At 35.9% G+C, this 24,958-nt stretch overlaps 1 protein-coding gene across 4 annotated transcripts in view; it reads left to right on the top strand.

The window, feature by feature from the left end:
• Positions 1-1,810: 1,810 nt before the first annotated feature.
• LOC143238024 (cilia- and flagella-associated protein 44) overlaps positions 1,811-24,958 on the top strand; it is a 134,534-nt gene continuing 111,386 nt past the window's right edge. The window contains exons 1-2 of one of the 4 annotated variants that reach the window (XM_076477912.1): positions 1,811-2,053; positions 21,358-21,557. In XM_076477912.1, coding sequence (XP_076334027.1) covers positions 21,442-21,557 — 116 coding nt within the window. In that variant the 5' untranslated portion in view covers positions 1,811-2,053; positions 21,358-21,441. The remainder of the gene's footprint in view (positions 2,054-21,357; positions 21,558-24,958) is intronic. The other 3 variants (XM_076477911.1, XM_076477910.1, XM_076477909.1) reach the window with 3 other exon arrangements.

Here is a 24,958-nt window from a genome sequence, read left to right as displayed (position 1 = left end):
ATAGCATTTAAACGTTTTCATGTTTGTACCCTGATAATACCGTGTTAGCTTTATCGTTGAAATTTCCACATGCAATATATCCTTTAAAAAAAAAAACCAAAAAAAAACCAATACATCACATTATGGTTTCCACAGCTAACCTCAAAACCAAAAGAGCTTTCTTTCAAGCGGTATGACTATCACCATTGCAACTACTGTTATTGACTCTAACATTTATTTTAACCAGTCTCACAGTCGACAATTATCATCTAGAGGCACTTGTTTGTTTGTTTGGGAATTTCGCACAAAGCTACTCGAGGGCTATCTGTGCTAACCGTCCCTAATTTAGCAGTGTAAGACTAGAGGGAAGGCAGCTAGTCATCACCACCCACCGCCAACTCTTGGGCTACTCTTTTACCAACGAATAGTGGGATTACGAGTCGCACGCCTTACGCGTTAGGCCATGCCGGGCCTATCATCTAGAGGCGACACTACCATACAAAAATAAAGAAGTGAAACTGTTAGAGAAACACGAGTAAAAAATAACTTCTAAAAGGCTACGGAAGCAAAGTAGTTAAAATATTAGCTAATAAAAGCTAAAAAAATCTAATATGCCGGTCTTTTTAGTTTGTATTTTGCATTGTTTATGATGTGTTTTCTTCTATTCTGTATGACTAAATATAATGACACCAATTTTTATTTCCATTTTATTATCAACTTTTTAATCTATCAAACGTTTTGGCTCTTTGACAGTAAAGCTAGAGAAAAGTTACTTACGTTTACTCACTAGATAACGATAAAAAATCTTTTCATGTCAGTTGATAATAAAGATCGTTTTTGTTTTCTATAAATTCTTATCCTATACTAGCGAAATTTAAACATTATGACAAAGACGTTAGACCTTTAAGCGCCATACTTGATTCAGATATTTTGAGTGCAAACTTATGAATTGAAGGCTTTCAGTTCCATTCTCAATTCTATTTTACTAATTCAGCACATTTTAACACGACAAGTGTACTTTCATGTATTATAATACATAACATTCGACATCCTTACACTTTTCCGATGGAAAGATAATCTTGAGTTTTGTGTTCAGTGTTGACCGTACACCGTACCCTAGAATTCATAGATCGCGACGCACTGCTATAAAAAAGTTCTCTGTACTTTAGGGCTGTACTTGCGTCATGATTCTTCCATTTGGTGTATTAGTTCAAAGTTATGAATATATTTAGTGCAGATACCCTTTATGTAGCATTGTGTTAAAATCTGAAACAAATAAGCATGGCAAGCATTGTGCTGCATTGAACATGACTCTAAAGAGTTTCATATGCATTTTCTGTTATACTCGGTATTTCCCATGTTGTTCTGGTGAGATGCTGGCTGAATGATAACATCAGACCAACCCTGAATTAAAGCATGGACTTACCGGTCTGAAACCCAGGGTCTCACACTGATTAGGGGACCTCGAACTATGACTTTAAATGTATTGCAAGTAGAGGTTCTGTCTCGAGGGGGCTTCTATAAGTTGAGAAGTCTAGGGCCAATAAAACCCTTAATCCGGCCTTGCATGAGACAGAAACATTTTAGATTTGCTTATCTACGATTACCCACATTTAGAAAAAAAACAACACATCTTTACTATTGATGGTATTTTCTTTAGTGAGTTTGAAGAAAAATAAATATAATTTTTTTATTTGCTAATTACTTGTGTGAAATCCCTTGTTTTGCAACAGAGCCACTCTTATTTTTAACTATGTTTCATGAAAGCCTTGTTATTGTTGTTAGCGTCTTCCCTGTTGCATGTGAGTTTTCCTTTGAATATCACGAGTATATATTGTTTTGAAAAATTTTGAAGTATTTAACTTTTAACAGTGAACTCATAAAAGAAGTTTAATTCATGACTTTGCAAGCAGCCATTACGTTCCACTAGGTGGGACTTCATTTCAGTGTAGATCAAGAGTTACTATGGAAACCTTGTATTTACAATGAAAATATACGAGGTTTAATAAGTATGACTATATTATCAAGTATCTCGCTGGATAAAGAGAAGAGAAGAAGTTGAGTCTAATATAATGTAATATAACTTTTGATTTTAAGCTAACTTAGAATATTGTATTTTAAAACCTACTGTCGATCTTTTATGTATTTGATTTAACGTTATTCGTCAATATTATACTTATAAATTATAGTGTTAATTAAGCGACATACAGCTAACATAACAATGGCCTATGACAAGTCATTATCATTCTGATCAAAGTTGCATCAGTACTAAAATTAAACTTAAAATAATGCTAACCTGAGAGCTCAGAATAGGTTTTAACTTAATTGTACGGCTAACACTAAAATATCTTATTCTAGCTATTATAATTAGAGATGAGATTTAGGTTAGGGTTTGTTTTTTTTAATGTGAAGCTGATCATAAATTGTGCACCTGTAAAAATATTTGTGCAGTTGAAAATTCACCTATATAAGTAAGTTCAAATGGATAACCATTAAATAACACATTTAAGATTGTAGAATTCCATTTAATAGTTGATAAATAAGTGTATGTACTATAACATTAATTTTTTGGATCATTTGTTATTAGGCCTTTATATGTGAGATGCAATAATGCATCATGTACTGAAAGATGATGAAATTAAAATATAATTGTACAGTTGAAAAAATTCCTTAGGAATAGCTTTGATTTAAGTTTTAGATTTAACTACTTCTCTTTTAAATATATACTTTACAGATTGATTAGCATTTGTACAAATGTTTGAATAATTCGTATTAGGGGTGCTAATTTATTATAACTGTACAACTTGTAAGTTACACTGTATAAGTTACAGGGTCTAATTGTAACTTATGTTTGGCCTGATCTAGTTATCAACATTATTTGGCAAGCTAATTTTTGAGAAGGTAGTGTCAGCAGTTTGTATAACATGTAAAGGTTACTGCATTTTAATTACCAGAACATTTCTATTTTTGTTTTCAGTTTGCATACTGCCTCATAAGTAGGTAAAATACATTTCATATTCCCAATTTGTTTTTCATTTCGTTGTCAATTGTTCCACTACTGAAGCAGACCACCCGTCACAGGGAAACTGAAGAGTGTCTAAATCTCTTAAAATTTTACCCATTTAAATCAAGTACACTTAACTTTAGAATTGCCAGTGTGGTCAATATTAATTCCTTCAGGTTTTTAAATTATTGCACTAATGTTCTTGTGAATCTATAACTGTTGGTTACATGGTCCCTAATAAAATACAAGTCAAACAAAAACAATTAAACATGAATTAAGTCAATATTAGCTTTTTTTATAACTTATGTTTCCTATATATTTTACATTAAAATGCCTAATTTCATCCAACCACTTTTTTTATTGCAAGTTCTTCACAATAAGTACTACAACAGGCAAAAACATAAAATTACTCAATTATAGTGCAGCATGTGGATGCCACCAGTAGCAATCATACAGGTATGTCAGTAAGTTGAGAGTTAATATTTCTATGGTTATAAAACTCCAAGCCTATTCTCTTCACTCAAATTACACATTTTCTAATTACACAGTTGAATTCATATGCTTTCTACAGTAAGGAAATTAAAATCATAAAGTACTCCATATAATACCTTAAAAGAATTTTTTAAAAGGTTAGGACAATTGTCTTTCTCTTAAATTAAAAACTTTTAAATAAAATAAAATACTATTGAGCCTTTTCATTCATTCTCGATAGAGAGCTTAAAAGTTTTATCAACAGTCACACTTGAATCTTTTGTAGTTTGAGTACAAGGCTACAAATTGAACCATCTGTGCTCTGTCCACCACAGGTATTGAAACCTGGTTTCTAACAGTTTAAGTCTGCAGATGTACCTGTGTGCTACTGGGAGGCACTTGAATCTTTTTACTTTTTATCATTTTCTTACAGACACTTTTGTTTTTCTCAAGTGTTTTAGGAACTTTTATATCTTTAGTGTAGGAAGTTATGTTTATTAATATGATTTTTTTCTTTATTCTAGCCCATTCACTAAGACTTTCAAGGTCTCTCTGATAAAAAAATTAAAAGTATGCAGGTGTTATCAGTAAATTTTGATATATTGCTGTTCAAGAAATTGTTCACATTATTGGTATAAATGATGAATATAAAAGTTCCTGAACAAAATTGCCATAGGCCTCAGTAGTCCATTTTTCCCAGTTGAAAAAAACAATTGTAATCACTCTCTGCTTTCTACCATTAAGCCTATTTTCTGCACACCTTTTAACTAACTTTTATTTTAAGCATCTGGTTTACTAGTTAAACACTTTAAAACCATCCTACCAAATAGCTCCATTTTATATTAAAGATATACGTTAGTATACTTTTTAATTAAAAGAACTCATAAATTGCATTTCCATAATTCATTAGAATAACATTTTTGAACCTTCTGTTTTTTTTTAAAGTATAGAAATAAATAACTTATTTCTAAGTATTTGGGATTTCAATTTTTATTTTATTCATAAAACAAAATACAGGGCAAGTGTGACTGATGGATGTGTTGAATTGGTGAGAGATATGCAAAAATGTTTAATAGTTGAGTATGTTCATCCTTCATAGGCTACACTAAGAAGAGTTTAACCTGTTGACAGCCAAGTATTTCAGCTGCTACAATAGAACTCTAATGCTTCTTCATTTTGTAACTTTTTCGTGACGCCATTTTGGATCGAAAGTGAAACAATTTGTAAGTAGGTCAAATGCATGTATGGTGCTGACATCTAGCGTTGAAGTTAGGTATTATAGAGAACAAATTAACTCGTCCGTCGCACTGTGTTACCGATCGGCTTGGACAAGTTATCTCATTTATGGCACTGAACAGGTTACAAAATGACCTCAAAAAGTTAAGTTAAAAGTAAAACAAAAATATTATACATACAAAATAAAATGCATATTCTGATATGGTACTTCCCTCCTATTATAAGATTAGCTATTGTTATCCAGTGTTGCCCTCTATATGCGCCTCTCAGTGACACAGTGATATATCTTCAGACTTATATCACTAGAGACTGGGTACTAATACCCATGGTGGACAGAGCATAGATATCCCATTGTGTATCTTTGTGCTTAATTCCAAAAACCAAGGCCCAGCATGGCCAGGTGGTTAAGGCACTTGACTTGTAATCTGAGGGTCCCATGTTTGAACCCTCATCACACCAATCATGCTTGTCCTTTCATCTGTGGAGGCATTATGATGTGATGGTCAATTGCACTGTTTGTTGGTAAAAGAGTAGTCCAAGAATTGGCAGTGGGTGGTGATGACTAGCTGCCTTCCCTCTAGTTTTACACTGCTAAATTAGGACAGCTAATGCATATAGTCTTCGTGTAGCTTTGTGCAAAATTCAAAGCAAAAAACCCTCTACATGCAAATTTGTTCTTTATGCATGCTTGTGACTCCCTCTATATGTCTTTACTGAACTGTCAATTCTTATTTGGCAGTGTTTGCACTCAGACATGTTTTTTTTTATCTAAGCTTTTGCATTCATCTTCAGTATACTCATGAAGTGGTCTTCAATTAATTCATTTCTAGTTTCAATTAAGACTATTTTTTTAACTTTACTTTAATCCCAGTTTCTTACAGTTATATTGTTATTTATACTTTTGATTATTTGTTTACTTTTACTCATTGTGAATTCCGAATTTCATGTTACCAGTTCAGAGGTCACAGTTACACCTACAACTAGCATCAAGTCTCATGCCCCCAGGTGCAGGAGACCCGGTAGGAAGCTTATCTGCGTATATTTGCTGGGAGATGAAAATTATACAGATCAGCCTCTATCTCTGAATGTCACTCCACTTCCTCCCAAATAAACTGAGTCTGTTCAGGTGGATGAGAACTTGGATTGCCTTCCACCTCCTAATTTTGCCGTGCTTAAGGAGTCAGTTAGGTCTAATACTATCATTTTTGGATTTCATTCCACTGGTATTTGACATTTTACCACTTTCCCTTATTTCTCTACTACAGTACCAGTCTTCCATTCTTATTTAGTTATACCCCATCCCCAGATATTCGAGTACATGTTACCCAACCTACCTCACAATTAAGTGATGGGATTGGCATGCCTCATCCCACATTTCTGGAGCAGCAAATGTTAGGTTTTATTTTGTTTGTTTGGGTGCAGCCCCAAATCTCCTTTAAGTCTGACTCATGCCCAATTTTCCCACCTTTGTCTTACCATCACAACTATTTTACAGTATCACTTTCCTGTCCATTCCCTCTCTGAGACTTTTTCTTGAAATTCTGATAAGTTTTTTGGGGACATCCTCTCCCTTCTTTCATTGACATTGGCTCATTTGTTGTCTTCAGAATTGGCTGTACATACATAGTTTCTCTGTTGTCAGGACCTTCGAGGTCATGATGCAATCTTAACTCAGATCTCTTTACCATAATATTATCTTCAGGATTTACTTATAGCCCCATTTCTATGGTGAAATGTCTTTGGTAAGATCCTTGAGTCTGTGGAATTAGAAATGGCATCAGTAAAGCAACAGTCTACCCTTTAAAATCCTGTTGCCCATTTGTATCAGTCAGAGTCTTAAATGGCACCTGTTATTATCTCATATCCTTTCCATTCCCAATCCTTACTTGTCCCTTTTTCTACTGATGCCTTGTTTTGTTGTTATCTGTGATGATGCACATTATATCGCCTACAGTGTTGATGACTACCTAGTCAGTTTTGGTCTGCTGGGAGTTCAGTTAGCTAGTGTTCTTCATTACTGGCACCCATTCAGATCATTGGGTTCTTCAGTTTTTATCAGAAAAATCTGTTTTCCTATTTTTTTCCCCTCCTTCTGTATCTCCTATACCCATCTCTTTCTGCTACCTCAGGATCCCATGACCAGCCAACATTTGTTGAAGGCAGTTCAGGAACTACTAACTCAGCAAGCTATCAAACATGTTCTACATTTTTCACCAGATTTTTTGTTGCTCCAAAAAAAACTGGGGACTATAGGCCTGACAATGATTTGTTCCACTTCAATTGCATCATTCAGATGCACCTTTTTACCATGGAGTTATTTCTCACCCTATGGTAGGTGCAGCATGGCCAAATGGTTAGGGCACTCAACTCATTACCTGAGGGTCATGGATTCAAATCCCGTCACACCAAGCATACTCGCCCTTTCAGCTGTGAAGGCATTATAATGTGATGGTCAATCCGACTATTTGTTGGTAAAAGAATAGCTCAAGAGTTGGCAGTGGGTGGTTATTACTAGCTGCCTTCTCTCTAGTTTCTCAATGCTAAATTAAGGGCTGCTAGTGCAGATAATTCTTGTGTAGCATTGTGTGAAATTTAAAAACAAGTAAACAAACAAAAAACAATGCTTATCTCTACATCCACGTATCATCATCGTGTCATCCTTATCTTCAGTTTGTCTATCATGGGGTAGTTTATCCCCTACCAATTGGGCTTGCTTCTACCCTTTATATTTTCTGTTGGATGGTCAGTGCTTTTATTTGTGATCTTCATGTACTAGGGTTGCAATTTTCCATTATATAGATGACTGATTTCTTCTGACTCATTTTGAACTGGAGTTGGAGAGCCATATTCATCATCTTCTTCTAGTAGCTGACCAGGTGGGCTGGTTAATCGAAGTAGAGAGGTACCTCCTTTGATCTTTCCAATATCTCATTCATCTGAATGCCATTTTTGAGACTCTTAGTTTGTCATAACCTTTCAACTCCATCACTTTTTGTCTGCAAGATTCTCTCATTTTTGGTCATGCACACATATGATCCCTACAGTGGGCTCTTCATGATAAATGGAACCCTACTGAGGTTCTCTTGTCATCTTACATTACCCTTCCTCTTAGTATAATGGGTGGTTTGAATTGGTGGTTGAACAAGGAAGTTTTAGGACAATGGTTTATAGATGAAAGGTCTTTATATATTAAAGTCCTTGAGCTTATGGTGATCAGTCAGGCTTTGAATCACTTCCTTCCTCTTGCCAGACATTGTGTGATAATGATTCATCCTGACAATTTTATAGTGGTAGCATATATCAATCACCAAGGAGGCACCAGGTTGAGATATCTGTTTTCAAACACCAGATCTACTATATTGAGTCCACATGTGCCATACTCATCACATTGCATGTCATGTTCTGAGTGATTTCAACCTCTTAGTGAACCATTTTTCCTACCTCCACCAAATATCTTATATCCTCACCTTTTTTGATGGCTTTGTAGTCAGTGAAGTTTCCATATATAGTTACATTTGCCTCATATGTTAATCACAAGTTAACCCTCTTTTGGACCCTGTTACTTCATCTTGGGCTCTGGCTGTCAATAGTTTCAACAAACACTGACCACACCATCTCCTTATGTTTATTCTTATATCTTATCATTTCATCAGGTGGTTTCTCTATCCATGCCACTACATGTTGAGTCATTCTGATCACTGTAGCTCAACCTTGGTTTCTATGATTACAATAACTGAAACTTTTCTGTCAAGTACTTATTCTTTTGTCTCCATTCCCTTTTCATTAACTTTAATCATCAGTTCTACATCTAGCCATTCATGTCCTTCATCTTTACAACTTGCTTTTATCTGGTTTTTAGCAAGGAGATCCGGTTTCTCCCATTGAGTAGCTTTCTATTTAGTTTATTCCAAATGTACTTCTTCAATGGAGGTGTATCAGCACAATTGGAAAGAGTTCTTCAGTTGTTTTGTGACTCTGTGATTCTCCACTGACTGACCTACTGTGGCCCAAGTGGTGGAGTTTTTCACTTGGCATTACGACTGGGGGTCTTTGGTCTCCTTGTTCTTAGGTTATCAGGCTCCTATACTCTATCTTTCAATTTTTTTGATGACATCAAGGTTTTGCTTCCCCTGTCCTTACCATGTTAATGCATTTTTTCTGGATGTGTTGCCCCCAAGATAACCTACTTTTTGAGATTGGGTTATTAATGTGGCCTACCATTCTCCATTTGAACCACTTTCCTTGTGTTCCATATGTTACCTTTCCCTTAAAACATATTTCCATCTCCCCTCAGCCTGTGGATGTCAAATGTCTGATTTGTATACTATTGACATTTTTCATACACTTTACCACCCTTCCTATCTTCTCCTTTATCCAGATTGTTTCTTCCTCCCAAAGACCACAGCAGTTAAGGAGGGTAACTCTTCCTTTTCACCTATTTTCCATCCTTCTATTTTTCATCTCTCATTCTGATTCATATAGACTTCTATATCTAGTCCATTCTTTTTATTCTTATACTGCCTGTACAGCTTCCTTCCTGTGGTAACTGTTCCTGACTACTTATTCCTTGGCAATCTTTCTCTGTTCAGATTCTTTCCCCTTCTACCCTTTTAAGTTGGGTTTGGCTTTTGATTTCATTGGCTCATTTCTCCTTGTATTCTTCTTCCTGGAATTTGTTCTTGGTGTCTCTTCTTCAGATGTGACACCTCACCTTTGCCCTCAATTCTTGTCTTCATCAACTATTGGAAGAAATCCTACAGTTGTACATATGGACTACACCTAATTCATTTGGCTCCCTTTATTTACACCATCTCAAGGTTTCTTCTTTATTGAATTTTTGTCTTCTACCTGTGGTCATTTCTCAGGCTTTAGTGTGACATTGAGTGGGTACTTTTATATTCATACTTTTCCTTTCAGGGGCCCTTGCTTCATTTACTCATTCTCTGGATTCAACTCTGTGGTGAGTGGTGCCTGACCAGGTATACTTCAACTTGAAATCTGAACTGTACATCCATGTTACTCACACTACATCTTCTATGGATTTGCTACGCTCACTATCAAGATATGGTATTCCACAAGCTTGCTCGTAGGTGAATAACTTACGATGTAATTGCTTCATACATTTGTCTGTTCTATCCCGTCCTAGCCATGGACTGCATGGATAAAGCAGAAGGGAATAGCTGCCTATCCTTGCTATGCCTTGTATTAAATAAATTAATGTGGTCTGCTTTTTGAAATACAGTTTTGTATTTAATAAAATACAAAAATACAAAATACCTATTGCACTCTTTCAGGTGATGACATTCCTCCAGACTCTTCACCACATTCTCTAGTCCCCCCTTCATTTTTCAGGTGGATTATGAGAATCCTTACCACTTTTTCAGTTCCAAGCTCTTGGGGTAATTGCCAATGGAGGCATCCTTCTGAATGGGTTCCACACAAAGATGGCTATAACTATTCAGTGCACAGTAGGATGGTAGTGTTCTATGGGTATAAACAACATGTTATCCTTTAATATGCAATACACAGTTAGGAGTGAGATGTAAATTTTATTTCACCCCTTCAATTGGTAGCCCTCATTCTACCCATGTGGATGTCAATACGTGGTTGAATTTTGGATTTGGAGTATAACCAATTGACGTAAGTCCTCACACATGTTTATGGTTGTTTATATTTGTCCCTTGATCATACTCCTGTGTTGTAGGTAACAGTGGAGGTAAGGGGGTTGTTTCAGTTCCATTCTTTTGCTATTCCTCATTGTATTTTATTTTGAGGATGATACTGTTTTTCTAAATGATTCTAGTCAGTTTTGCTATTGGGGGTGTTAATTTATCAGGTCATCCCTTAAGTAATGTCTGATTTCAGGTTCAGAAAAAGAGAAAAGATTTCAAAAGTTTTCAATGCTATTTAATCAATAATGTATGTTCCATTATTATTAATTACTTCCTGCCAATTATTCACAACCTTCTGAATGACACTCTATAAAATTCTTGGGGTTTGGAGAAAAAGAATGTAGAGAGGGTAGTTTTGTCATCTTTATGTGTCCAAGCTCGTTTCCATCAAGATAGTTCAGCAAACTTCAGAATAGATGATAATCATATGGGTGAAGAATAAGGAGGATGTGGAAGTTTTTTCCAGTCTAGCTCTTCAATCTTTGTAGATGTGATCCTTGCTGTATGGGGCTGTGCATTATCTTGATGTAATGCAACACCTTTATGATTGATACAAGCAGGCCTCTTTTCTCTCAGTGCAACATTCAAGTGCTCTAACTGTTGACAATAGAAGTCTGATGTAATCACTACATTGAGTGGCAGCAACTGAAAGTGGATCACACCAACAATATCCCAACAAATGCTTAACAAGACTTTCCTAGGGTGGAGGTCCATTTTGGGATGTGCTTTAGCCAATTTATCTGCAGTGTTTAATGTCATTATAAAATATCCATTTTTCATCTCCAGTCACTAACTTGTCCAAAAAAGGTGAGTTACATTCACGAGAGTGCACAGAAGTGCAAATGTCCACTCTTGCTATAAGTTTGGGACCCATTTTCCAAGCTGTTATAGATGAAGGTGAACTGTTGAATGGGCTGAATTAAGCTTCTGTGCTAGTTCTTCAACTGTTATAACACAATCTTCATCAAGTGCATCCAGCAGCATGTTGTCATTAAACTCAACAGGATGACATGAATGTGGCACATCACTTGGCTGTAGTCACCTGATATGAACTTCTGAAACCACCTTCAACATTTTCTTTCATTGAGAGACTCTGCACCATACATACCTTGAATGATTTGTGTAGTTTCTACTGCACTATTGCCTTTTTTAAACTCATAAAGCATTATATGACTAATGTGCTTCTAAGATACATCCATCTTCATAAGGGGTTATTTGATTAATGATTTGAGAAAGTGAAGTTGGGTTAGTTTATTTTATTTGTCTGAACATTTTTATACATGTTCTTCTACATATTTTAGTCATTAAAGCCTTCTACAAAGACAGAAATGGTGATGCACGTTTTGCATTAAATTTTTAGACATTACTTATGGGATGACTGATATATTATATAGACATCCTTTCTATACTGGATGTTGAATTCTCAGATCAATAGATCAAAACTAATACATTATACTCAGGAATTGGAATGGTTCTAAGTTTTTCTGTTTGTTGAACATGAAGCAAAACCAGTATGATTCTCATCCCACCTCCACATTTATATTGGTTCCAAGTGGCACGTGTTTTGAATTTAGTTGACTTGCAGAGTATGGTTCATCATAGCCAAGCCACTATATATCTTTGGGAGCATTCATTGTTTTACTTACTTTTATACTTTGTGTGATTAAGTTACACATATATTTACATGGTTAGGATCACAATCCTGTCACAGATCTCTCCTACCTGGATGTTCTCCTCTCTTTTTCCACCATTACCCACTGCACATTTTACAGATGAGTGAAAGGTATACCTAGTTCATAAGGGGTGCAGTTCCCCTCATCATGTATAGTGGTTTTCTTCAGTTACTTTTGGGGATCATTTTAGTCATTCCATCTCACCAGTCCCACCACCTAATCAATGAGGGATTCTAACTAATCATGTGACAGGAGGGAAGTACAGTATTAGAAGTTATAATCTTCCTATACTAAAAATGTATTTTCAGTGGATACTCCCCCCTTCTTGCCCTTTCTCCCAACTTTCCTCTGATACTTACATCTTCTGTTAAACCTTCAAGTACTAGTTCAGTAAGGCATTTAAAGAGAATCACATGCATCGTGAGTATATCTTACTCATATTGGTTTAGAAGTAGCACATGATGATTTACATTAAAGACATGTTGGAATCATTCAGTTTGAATAGGGGGAGCAAAAGGCTTCTGACATGTGCAAATAAAATATTTACATATTGAGGGCAACATTAGATGAAAATAGCTAATATTATGAGAGAAGTACCTACCAATTTGTATACGTAAACCATCATTCCATCAGAAGCTAAGATTTATTTCAAATTAAAATTCCTTAAAACAGTGTTAAAGTGAAAGTAATTGAAATTGGAATTCTTACCCACTTCTGAAAAGTTCTTAGATTACAAGGAATGCAAAAAGTCTAAAATATGCTTACTCATGACAAGTCTGGTCATATATACAAAAATACTAACATTAAATAATGTCAGGCTTGCACAAATATTCACCTTGAAGGTAAAAATCTTATCCATAGTGTTCCAAGTGCAGAGGGTGAGACAGCCCCTACTTATTATTTGATCTGTTAAACAAGAAGAAGAACTGTCTATCTGGCAATGATGCAATTTATCTTTTGTGTAAAAAAACATAATAAGGGAGGATCAAAAGAAAAGAGATGAAATGTTTAAAGAAGAATTAAAAACAGGAATTATAAAAACAAGTTTGTAGATGTACAGAAAGACATCTGTGAAATTCAGAAAGGCTGTAATAACAAAACTAAAGAATTACAAAAAGAAAGCAATGACAGAATAAAGCATTTTGAAACATTTTTGGTAAATATAAAGAATAGGCCTGGCAGGTTTTATGTTTGGACCTTATTATTTACAGTAGCTATCCCCCTCAAGGAGGATCCCTGTAAGTGGTGAGGAGACCTCCCAGAGAAGGTTCTGTAATTTCAGTTTATCTCCTCTTGAATCTGAACATCCACCCACACGTTTGCCATGCATGGAAATCAGTGAAGGGGAGGAGAGGATCCTGGTTGTTGAGGAATCCAACCCTGACACACCACTTTGGCCTTGAACTCCTGTAGATGGGCAACCTTGGAGTAGACCCCAGGGTTAATTGGCTGATTCACTTGGGGTAGAGTCAACTGAGTACCAGTGCTGGACATCCTCAATGGGTGTTGGGGATATTGTGTCTGATGCTGGTGTAGTGCTCACAAAACCCTGGTGTTGCTGCAGTGTGCTTGTTTGGCATTGTAGTGCCTCCCCTCATAGGGCTTCATGGTGGGTGAGGTCAGAGGGCACTGAAATGTATTGCTTTTATTATGGAAAAAAATAAATAAAAATGAAAAAAATTGAAAAATAAACATGGATGTATGTTGTTTCCATTGTCAACAATTTGGTCATTCAAAACAATCTTGCCGTGGTTCCTTGACCTGTGCCCATTGTGGTGGTAAAGACCATAATGCCACCGAATGCCAACTTGAACCACATTGTATAAACTGTAATGGCATGCATCCTTTTTATTTTACCTCCTGCCCTAAATGAGTAGAAGAAAAAGTAATACAACGTCTCAAGAATTTAACAATCTCACTTACACAGAAGCTCAAAAATTATTACTTATTCCATCCAGAACTTATGCTGTTGTAACCTGTTCTACCACTACAGTAGGAGTCCAAACAGACCTTACTTTATCCACTACACAATCTTCACCAGCAAATCTCAATGAAACACTTCCCAAAATGAACACAGTTTACGAATCAGTGTCTCCTTCCATCTCTGTCCTGACCACACCTTCCAGTCATTGCTGAACTTCACCTTCTTTAAGTCAAGATGTTTCCATTGGGTCTCCCTCTCTTGATATCCCAAATATTAAACACACCACTCACCCATGCCCTCAATCATTATTACGTGTACTGATAAATTCAGACCCGACCATTCAAGCTAGAGCAGGATCCATAGAGGGAGCGATAGAGCCACATCCAATAAAGAAAAAAAAATGTGGTCATAAGCAGAAGGACTCTTTACCGTCTTCTCCTCTGAAATAATTACACATGGCCACACTAATCCAATGGAACTGTCAAGGTTTCCAATCAAATGTGTCTGACATCAAAGATCTGATTGACATTTATCATCCCATATTTCTTTTTTTGCATGAAACATTTCTGCAGTCTACAAATACAATTACTATCCAACACTATCCATTATACCAGAATGACAGGTTATGTGTAGGACAGGGACATGGGAGAGTTGGATTGCTGGTTGATCAACATGTGCCCACCCAGTCTCTGTTATTGACCACACCCTTGGAGGCTGTAGTCATCCGTGGCCTCTTGAGTTGTACCATCACTATTTGCTCTCTATACCTTACATCTGAAATGCATTATAATCAGTCAGACCTCAATACCCTAATTGAGCAACTGCCAACACCCTTTTAATCTAGGGAGATTTCAATGGGCATAATCCCCTTTGGGGTGGCTCCATTATTGATATGAGAGGGTGCACCATGGAGCATATGCTCCTAAACCACAACCTGGCTCTATTCAATACTGGCTCTTCCACATATTTTCTTGCACCCAGTCAGTTATTTACAGCCATAAATCTTTCTGTCTGTTCCCCTTTGCTACTCACTCACTTTTCATGGGAGGTTTACATCAATCTATGAGGTAGTGATCATTTCCCATCATATTATGAGAGATTGGCCATGATCAGTACCACCCGACCCATGTACCTCGGTGGAAGTTGGTGCAGGCCAACTGGCCTTCTTTCACTACTCTCTCAGAACTTGATCCTACCATCTTATGTAAACCATCCATAGATGATTGTTAGCAGCAGTAACCAACAGTATTATACAAGCTGCTACTCAATGCATCTTAAAACCTTGACATGTTCCCCATGACATCCCCACCCTCAGTGGAATTCTGCCTGTTCTATTACACAAAAAACTCATAAATATGCGTGGGATAAATTTCAAAGATGCTCCACACTCTCAAACTGCTTCCAAACTTCAATCCTTACCACAGCATCCTACCAGGAGTTGTGTTTTCCAAACAAAATGGACCATACTTTTTAATAACAGAAAATCTGCCATTGTTCCTTTTCGTCTCTATATCCAGGCACAATTAAAAGAATTGAATTTATCCTTAAATAACATTGCTGTTTCTTTATATCAGCCTATTCCACCATGGCAAATTACTGTCCCCAATTGTAACCTATCTTTGAGTCATCTGAGGAAAGCAGATACACCCGATTGGAAATATTGCTTTTTCTTTGCTGAACATTTTTCATATGATCCATCCATTCCTATATATACAGATGGTTTCAAATTGGGTGACTCAGTGGGCTCTGCCATGGTTTGTGACAGTTCAATTGTGGCACACAGACTCCCCTCTACAGTTTCTGTTTTCACTGCTGAATTGTATGTTATCTCTTTTGCCCTAAATCATATTGAAATAATGCAATATACAAATTGTTCTATATATACAGACTCACTCAACTGTCTATTGGCCCTGGAATCATTCCATAATAGTCACCACCCTCTTCTCATCAATATCAAAAACAAACTGGCCCAGCTTTCTCTCTCATCTGTCTCCGTCCAATTCTTTTGGATACCAGGTCATGTTGGTATTTGTGGGAATGAGCTGGCCAACAGAGCAGCAAAGTCTGTCTGTTCTGGTTCTATCATCCCAGTACCCATTTGATACATGGACTATGGTCCAGTTATCAAATCCAGACTGTACACCAGATGGCAGGCAACCTGGAATGAGCAACACAATAACAAGCTTTTTCAAATCAAACCTTCTCTCAGTCTTTGGCCCTCTTGCTTCTGCACATTGGTCACAGTTTTTTAACCCACCACTTCCTTTTATCTGGTACTCCTGCACCAATGTGTGGTCTATGTGGCACCCAGATTACAGTCATCCACATTTTATTATCATGCTGTCATTGCAAACATGAATGACGACACCATTTTAAAGATATTTGTAAGGCGGGTTTGCCCTTGACTTTAGCCCATGTTATAGGTGATACTGCCCGTCTCACTCATGTTTTTACATTTTTAAGAGCCATTGGTCTTTTAAACTTAATTTAAGGTTTTTCCTCAGACTATATAGTCTTTTAGCATGATTTCTTTTACACATTTTAATGTTTTAACACAATTTCTTTTACACATTTCAATTTTTATTTTGACTTGAATCCAGGACTGGAAAGGTGAAGTTCAGGTGACTGACTGCAAATTTGATCTCGATGCTTCAGTCTTCCTGGCATGTCATAATTTTACACATTTTAGTTTTTCTTTTTCTTTTGAACCGAACCCAGGACTGAAAAGGCCAACTACAGGTGACTGACAGCAAGGGTGTACTTGCTTCCTGGCAGTTCTTAATTTTATATATTTTACCTTAATTGCTCGATACCTATACTGTACCACATTTTATCTGGTACAGATAGCCTTGTAGCTATGTGCCAATAAACATTGAATACCTACCACCCCTTCTGATTGCTAATCAGGTTCACTTCCTTTGACTTCTGGCTCAGGAGTTTCCTACCATCTTGGACATATACTGATGCACTCTGTCTCAATGCCACAGTGGGAGTGGAGATATATTGCTCCATGCCTCCAGCAGAGTTGTTTGTAAAACATCTGAAGAGTCTTTTGCCCTCTATGGTTAAAATAATGGACAAGTCTACTTCTGCTCCCATCTCTGATCCTCCCACTCCTTCTGGTGGCTGACCAGGTACACTTCCTTTGACTTCAGACTCAGGAGTTTCCTTGGGCTTATCTCCTTCTCCAGCTCCAAGATGCAAAATGATTATTCAATAACGCCCTCAGTCACAGGGAATCTTTGCCCACAGACAGAGAACTGCCTACTCATCCCAGGGTAGGGACCATGGAGACCAAAAGATCACTGTCCAGTGAAGGAACAAAATGTGATCAACAACAGAAGGACTTCCTGCCCTATTCTCCTTCACATAAATAAAAATGGCCACCTTGATACAGTGGCCTCAAGTGCCTTAATGGAAGTTGGACCAAACCAACTGGTCTTCTTTCACTGCTCTCTCAGAGTTTGATTCTTCCATCATCTGTAAGCCATCAAAAGACAATTGCATGGCAGCAGTGACTAACTGTATTGTACAGGCAGTTGCTCAGTGTATTCCTAAAACCTCAAACTGTTTTCCATAGCATCCTTGTCTCTGGTGGAATCCTGTCTACCACATGGCACATGGCACAGAAGGCTCATAAATGGGCCTAGGATACTTTTTGTAGGTATCTCACACTTTTAAACTTCATAGCTTTTCAGTGGACCTGTGCACATGCTTGGCAGGTCAGATTCAAAGCCAGAAAGAATCTTTTATTAAAAATACAACTAGCATCTGTTCTTGCACCAGTTCCAAAGTTACATGGGACAAGATTTGGAAGTCAGTGAGCAGTATATTTTTGTCCCTCTTTCAATCTTGTTCTCTGTTGGTTAAGAAGTTGCTGATGTCCAAAGCATTCCCAATACACTCAGTGAAAGCTTTTCTCATGCATCTGTTTCATCCCCATCTTCTTAGCCATTAAGACTTGGGCAGAGTGATTGTTTCTTTCCTTTTGGGCTAATTGTCTCTATGATTATAATTGCCCCTTTTCACTGGTGGAAATTGAGCTTGCTCTTCATCAGTCTGGAAGCACATCAGTCAGACCTGATAATATTTACTATGAAATGCTGTGCCATCTCTCTCCTGCCTCTCTTGCTACTCTTCTGGCTCTTTTTAACCAGTTCTGGCAGGAGAATGCTTTTCTTGATACTTGGTGCCAGGTTACTGTCCTCCATTTTCCCAAGCCTAGGAAGGATCCCAGGATTTTGTCAAACTACTGTCCAATTGCTTTGACAAGCTGTCTTTGTAAGATTTTAGAGAGGATTGTTAATGCTCTTCTAGTTTGGTTCTTTAAATCAAAGAGCCTCCTCTCGCTTACCCAGTGTGAGTTTCAATAATAACACTCTACCAAGGACTGCCTGATTCAGCTTGAAAAGTCAAATAGGGAAGCCTTTCTCAAGCAACAACATCTTGTTTCTGTTTTTTTTTTTACCTTGAGAAACTCACAACACTACATGGAGGTATGGCATTTTGTGAGATCTCCATTCATATGGGTTGCATGTCCATTTGCCAATTTGTATAAAAAATATTTAATGGACTGGCAAATCCAAGTTTGTGTGGGTTCAACACTTTCCTGATATTTCCCACAGGAACTTGGAGTCACACTTTCCACATAAAGATTAATGCCATTACTGGACAACTTTCCCTTACAATTGCAAATGGACTTTATGTCAATGACTCCCATGTCTTATGTATGTTGTCAAGTATGAGGTTTATTTAGTAGCAGCTACAAATTGACCTGAAGTGAAGTGAACCATAGCAAATGGTTTTACCTTCTCTCTTTCTAAAATTATTTGCATGCACTTTTGCCACCAATGGGGTATTCACCTCAATCTTGATCTCTGCCATGGTGAAGTTGTGCTTCCTTTGGTCCCTGAAGCAAAATTCTTGGGCCTTATATTTGACTGTAAGCTGACTTTCATACCATACATCAAGCAGCTATATATCAAGTGTACAAGGTCATTGAACATCCTGTGTGTCCTCTTTTCCACCTCTAAGAGAACAGATCAATGTTCTATGCCCAATATCTATTGTACCATTATTGGATCAGACTGGAGTATGAGTGTCTGGCCTGTGGTTCTTCCAGGACCTTGGCCTTGAAGATTTTGGAACCTGTTCACCATCAGAATCTTTGGCTCTGCATGGGAGCTTTCTACTCTTCTCCAGTCTAGAGTGTGTACACTGATTCTCATGAACCTCCACTACTCTTCCACTGTTTGCAATTATCTTCACTGTATGCTTCAAAACTTCAATCCTTACCACAACATTCCACCTGTGGTTATGTTAACTTTTTCAGTGGGCCCTGCTTTTTCAGAATAGGAGGTCTGCCATTGTTCCTTTTGGTTTTGTATCCAGGCACAGTTAGCTGAATTGATTCTGTCCTTGGATGAAGTTGCAGTCTCCACAGGTCTGCCCATCCACCATGGCTTATTACCATCTCCAAGTGTGACCTTTCTTTGAGTTATCTGAAGAAGGTGGATACTCCTGATTGGAAATACCATCTTCTATTTGCTGAATGTTTTTTGAACCACCCTTCCATTCTCATTTATACAGATGGTTCAAAATCAGGTGACTCAGTGGGCTCTGTCATAGTTTGTTGTGCTTCAATGGTTGCACACAGGCTCCTCTCTACAGTTTCTGTGTTCACTACTGAATTGTGCACCATTTCTCTTACCCTGGATCACATAGAAGCTATGCAGTACATGGACTGTACTATTTATACCAATATGCTTGGCTCTCTGCAGGCTCTGGAATTGCTTCAGTTTAGTTCTCACCCTTTTTTCATTGATATTCTAAGCCAACTGGCCCATTTTTTTATCATCTACTTCTGTCTAGTTTTTCTGGATACCAGGCTATGTTGGTGTTTGTAGGAACAAACTCACTGACACTGCAGCTAAGTCTGTTTACCCTAATGCTATCACTGCTGTGCCTATTCCATACATGGACTACGGTTTTGTATTCAAAACTCAAACTCACATCAGTTGACTTGGAGTGAGCAACATGATAACAAGCTATTCCAGATAAAACCTTCTATTGGAATTTGGGTGTCTTGTTATCGTAAGGATGGGGAAAAGGAAATTGTCCTAACTAGACTACGCATTGATCACTGTTTTTTAACTCATCATTTTCTTTTATCTGGGACTGATGCACCAGTGTGTGATACTCAAGTCACAATAGCCCACATTTTACTGCCATGCCATTGTTATGACCATAAGAGATGGCACCATTTTAGACATATTTTTACCATGGTTTTACCCCTGACATTGGACAGTGTCATTAGTGATGGTGACACTGTTCACCTTACAATTGTTTTTAATTTTTTAAGTACTATTAGCCTTTTTAATTCTATTTAACTTTTTTTCTGACTTTGGGCCTATGTTTTTATTTTACACTTCCCTTTATACTTTATAATACTTTCACTATTATTTTAATTTTTTATTGGTTGTTTTACTTAGATAGCCTAGTTGCTTTGTGCCATAAAACACCAAATAACATCAACAACATAACAGTAACTTTCTGTGACTTGTCAGTGATAAATTTCAGTTATAAGCAAACAGCACATATCCACTTGTTTTAAAATGATATGCTAAAACAAGTTTAACACAAATATGAATGTTCGTTGTACTGTTGGTTTCACATTTGTAACCAAAGTTTTAAATATTTGTCTGTCTATTTTTTTTTAATCAAAATTAACACAGGCTAGTTTAATTACTTTAGACCAAATTGACAAGATAAATTATCCTTTACTTTTCTGTTGTTACAGTATTTGGTATCTTCACTTTAGAAATGACCACTATATGCTCTTTATGGCCAATCTTAAAATCATGCAGCTTGATCTGTCAGCCAAATTAAATTTCTAATGTGTATGTAGGTCCTGAAAGCAGGTTAAAATGTTTCACATAATACTAAATCTTATGATGCAATAATAAAACAATTGTCAGTTCACAACAATTGAACTATACAATTTTTGATTTGTTAACAGTTATGTAAACAGACTTGTGATAAACTATCACTTCTAAAAATAATTAAATTTAATACTTGAGCTGTATAAACTATCTAAATCATAATTCTCACATGAAATTTAAGCTGAAACAGTTATGTATATCTAACAATAAGCCCCTCTTCAAGAAAAAAATATTTACTAAATTTTATACTACACAAAGAATATTTTCAATTCATGCACAGAGTCTACTCATATTGTCTGCACCATGTAGTAATATATGAATCAATAATGAACCCAAAGTCACTTCCTTAAAAATAGAAACATTTTAAAGTATTATTTATATATCAACTACGAACTTGTTGTAAATCATTTTTTATCACAATTTAATATATTTAACATGTTGTTATCTATTTATACAGATAAATTTGACATGAAGAACAGATAATTAAATACAGAAGTACAGCTCACTTCATGTGCATGGCAATAAAGTTTTAGAAAGACTAATGGAAGATGAAGGAATTGTGGCTATGGAATCTAATGTGGAGGATATTGGCAATAAATCCACTATGGAGCTTGGGGTACATACTTGTGGATTCTTTGAGAATTTCATTGAGATGATGTATCCTTTAGTATACATAATTTACAAATTCTTGTTTATGGTTAACATTATGCAAAAACTAGCATTTTTAGTATGTGCAGTATAATGCTTGTTTGTTTCATAATACTTAGAAAACTCACAAGTAAATACTTGGGTTATAGAATAACTCTGTTCTGCAAATTAGACAATGTAATAATTATATCAAAGAGGAAAGACACTTCTGATCATTCAACATCTGTATGTAAAAATAGGAATAACTTAAATAGCTAAACATTTTGATGTTTCATAGTAGTTTCTGATGTGCCAGTCCATTAACCAACTGTGCATGGGCTTGGCCTATTGGGCTGACCCAGTATTAGAGAAAGAATATTGACTATGATTCTGAATTTACTACATTTTCCTACAAAAAATGTAGCTAACAGTAGTATTGTGAGAGTGTCTGGTACCCAGTGGCAAAATAATTCAGCATCCACCCACCCCCAAATTCAAACTCAGGTGTTCACAAAATTGCTACATTTTCCACAATACATGAGATGTCAGTGTATTTTAAGTTATATGCTTGTAATAAACATAAAGCTACACATTGGGGTATCTTTGCTTTGCCCACCACATATATTGAAACCCAGTTTATATCATTGTAAGTCTACAGACGTATTTCTGTGTCACTAGGGGGCATGTGTATTTAAATCACTCTTATACTGAAAACCAATGATATTTTTGATGATATACTAATACTTGTTGATACTTGTTATCAGGCATAACAAAAACAATTTAATAAGCTTATGAAACAGCCAAATTCTGGATAAAGTGGATGTTGATTTGATAGCCATCCCCCTAAGCCCAGCCCCCAGGGGCAAATGTTTCCCCTGTGCTCCTCACTACAATACTGGTAACAAGCTATTGGTAAAATGAACTAGCCTTTTATTCAGAAGAGTTCAGATTTATTATAAAAGTGTTTGGGCTCAGAGTATGTCTATGAATTGAAAACTTCAGTCTGACTTAGAGTCTGACAAACTGGAGTGAAGATTAATGTTTATGAGAAGAATAGATATTTTAGTCCATTGTATAATTTGCATTCTGTATTTTTATAACATTTGTATTCTTTACATTTTATATCTACACTTTGTTTTAATCTTCCTTTATATTGTATCTGGTAGTTCCTATCCTCATTAAATCAGCAATATTTGGTAATGTGGTAACTTACATCAAATACATAATATAATGTTGAATGACACTCTGTAAAAGATTACAGCATGTACACTTTGACCCCAACCTGTGTGCATAGGGTTAAATGAGATAGATTTAGATGTTACTTTACTGAATAATTAAATTGTCATCTTGATAATGCCAATAAATTTAATAAATGTGAGACCCTAATGTATTTTAGCATATTCACAATGCTGATCATTTAGTAAAGAAATAGTTAACATTTTTTCAATCAATGGTTTTTAAATAATGTAAAATTCACCTTTATACAATACCACTTGTTAATTGTTCTTCAAAACCAAATATACATAATACCCTGATGTGATAAAGTTTATTATAATGTTATTTTCTGACCTAATATTTTTCATGGGGTGTTTCCATTAACTAATAATGTTGCTTTACCTTCAGGAATGATTCATCACAGAAACCTCATCTCGCAGAGGCTTGAATCCATAAGCTTAAATTTGGACTTGCTTTAAAACTGATACTCTTCTATCAAAACAACTAAGATTCTAGCTCATTGCAAACCATTTACCTTCCTGACTTTTCCAATATCTCCTATTGCACATTATAGAGCTGGAATAATCAACACAAGCCATATAAACAAGCAAGAATAAGACTGAGTTAACTGCCAAATGAAGTATACAATAGAGATCATTTCATTTAGATTCATTCAGCTCAAATGAATGTTTTAGAAGGCAATGTTGTGTGACAAGTTAAAACTTAATCTTGAGAAGAGTTAGACCCAGAAGTTTTTGGCTTACATCTGAACTTTTAGGTTTGATTTCTACCAAACTATTAAGATCCAGTTCCAAACAGACAGTTTTCTACTTTGGTTATTGCTGTTTCCTTTCACTCAGATGAAAGATCAGGTCTGAGCCTGTAATGCAGAAAATACTAAGCTATCTGCTGAGACAAGAATGTTGAGTTGAACAGATGTCTTAATCAGCTCCACTTGTTTATAGAGTGATACAGCCACAATATATTAAGATTTTTGTAAGAAATTCTTTTCAGTTGTAGCTCAAATCAAAGATCTTCAGCTTACATTAATTTCTAGGTTGGTGCTCTAACAACTGTGCTAGCAGGATGTAAGTCATAAGCCTATAATTCTTCTCTCTTTCTTGTCTTTACTTTAAAATATAAAATGTAATTAAACTTTTTGCCAGTGAATGTATAAACAGCTGTAGTAGCAACTACTTTGGTAACAAGGAGAAGTCCAATAACTCCTAAAGAAAAAAGTTGGCTGTTGTGGATAAAATGTAGTAAATTTACAACTCTTAAACTATATTGAATTTTAAACCTTAACATTGATTGAGCAGTCATAATTAACAGGCTCTTCTCTATGACATAATGTTAGCATAGGTACATAAACACACAATTATGCTAGTTTGGAGTGAAGGCAATGTATTCTTCATAGTTGCAACATATAGTTAGTATCACTGTATATTTTTAGTGACTTAGTGAATTAAGCAAAATATACACCATTTACTATTTATTGAATTAAGATAACTCATTAGTCAATCAATTCACCTTGTGTATTGTAAGAAATCAGTTGGTAGGGAATCTTCATCATATCATATCATTAACCCATTCCTTAAAGTGCATTAGAATCTTGAAAATCACTTACTTTGACTAACTTTAGAAAGTTAGTATTAAAATTATGTCATCTGGATTATTTCTTATCTTTTGCTACATTTTGTATTATGATTTTTATATTATGACTAAAAGCCAAAAACACAACTTTTCCTTAAGTTGCAGGAAAATCTTGACACAAAGTCACACAAGGACTTCCAGTCTTATCTCTTTACTCTTTATACCAACGGTCAGGAAAAAAAGAAAATTTTACACAAGGACTGTGTTTTAGCATTTAAACTTAATCCCATATAGGTTTTATTTTTCAAGATAAATGTTTTCAAAATTTGTACATCATACCTCATTTTAAGTCTAGTTTTTGAATTTGTGTTTGTTGTTTGGCATGATTGCTGCAAGCAAGTTATTAGTAGTGATGAGTGAAAATGACTGACAGTTGTTGATGATTGCCATACATTATTTTTCTGTGTTTATACTTTATAGAATCTAATTTCTAAGCAGACAACTTGTTATTCCTTTTCCAGACCATATTTCAGACTTTGTTTTTAGTTTTAGGTTTCTTGTTGAGTTGGTCAAAGAATGTAATTAGAGATGACTGGATAACAAGGATTACTTCAACTTTGGAA

This window comes from Tachypleus tridentatus, chromosome 13 (genome assembly GCF_004210375.1).
Source record: "Tachypleus tridentatus isolate NWPU-2018 chromosome 13, ASM421037v1, whole genome shotgun sequence".
Classification (NCBI taxonomy): domain Eukaryota; kingdom Metazoa; phylum Arthropoda; class Merostomata; order Xiphosura; family Limulidae; genus Tachypleus; species Tachypleus tridentatus.
This window is presented reverse-complemented; position numbering and strand designations above follow the sequence as displayed.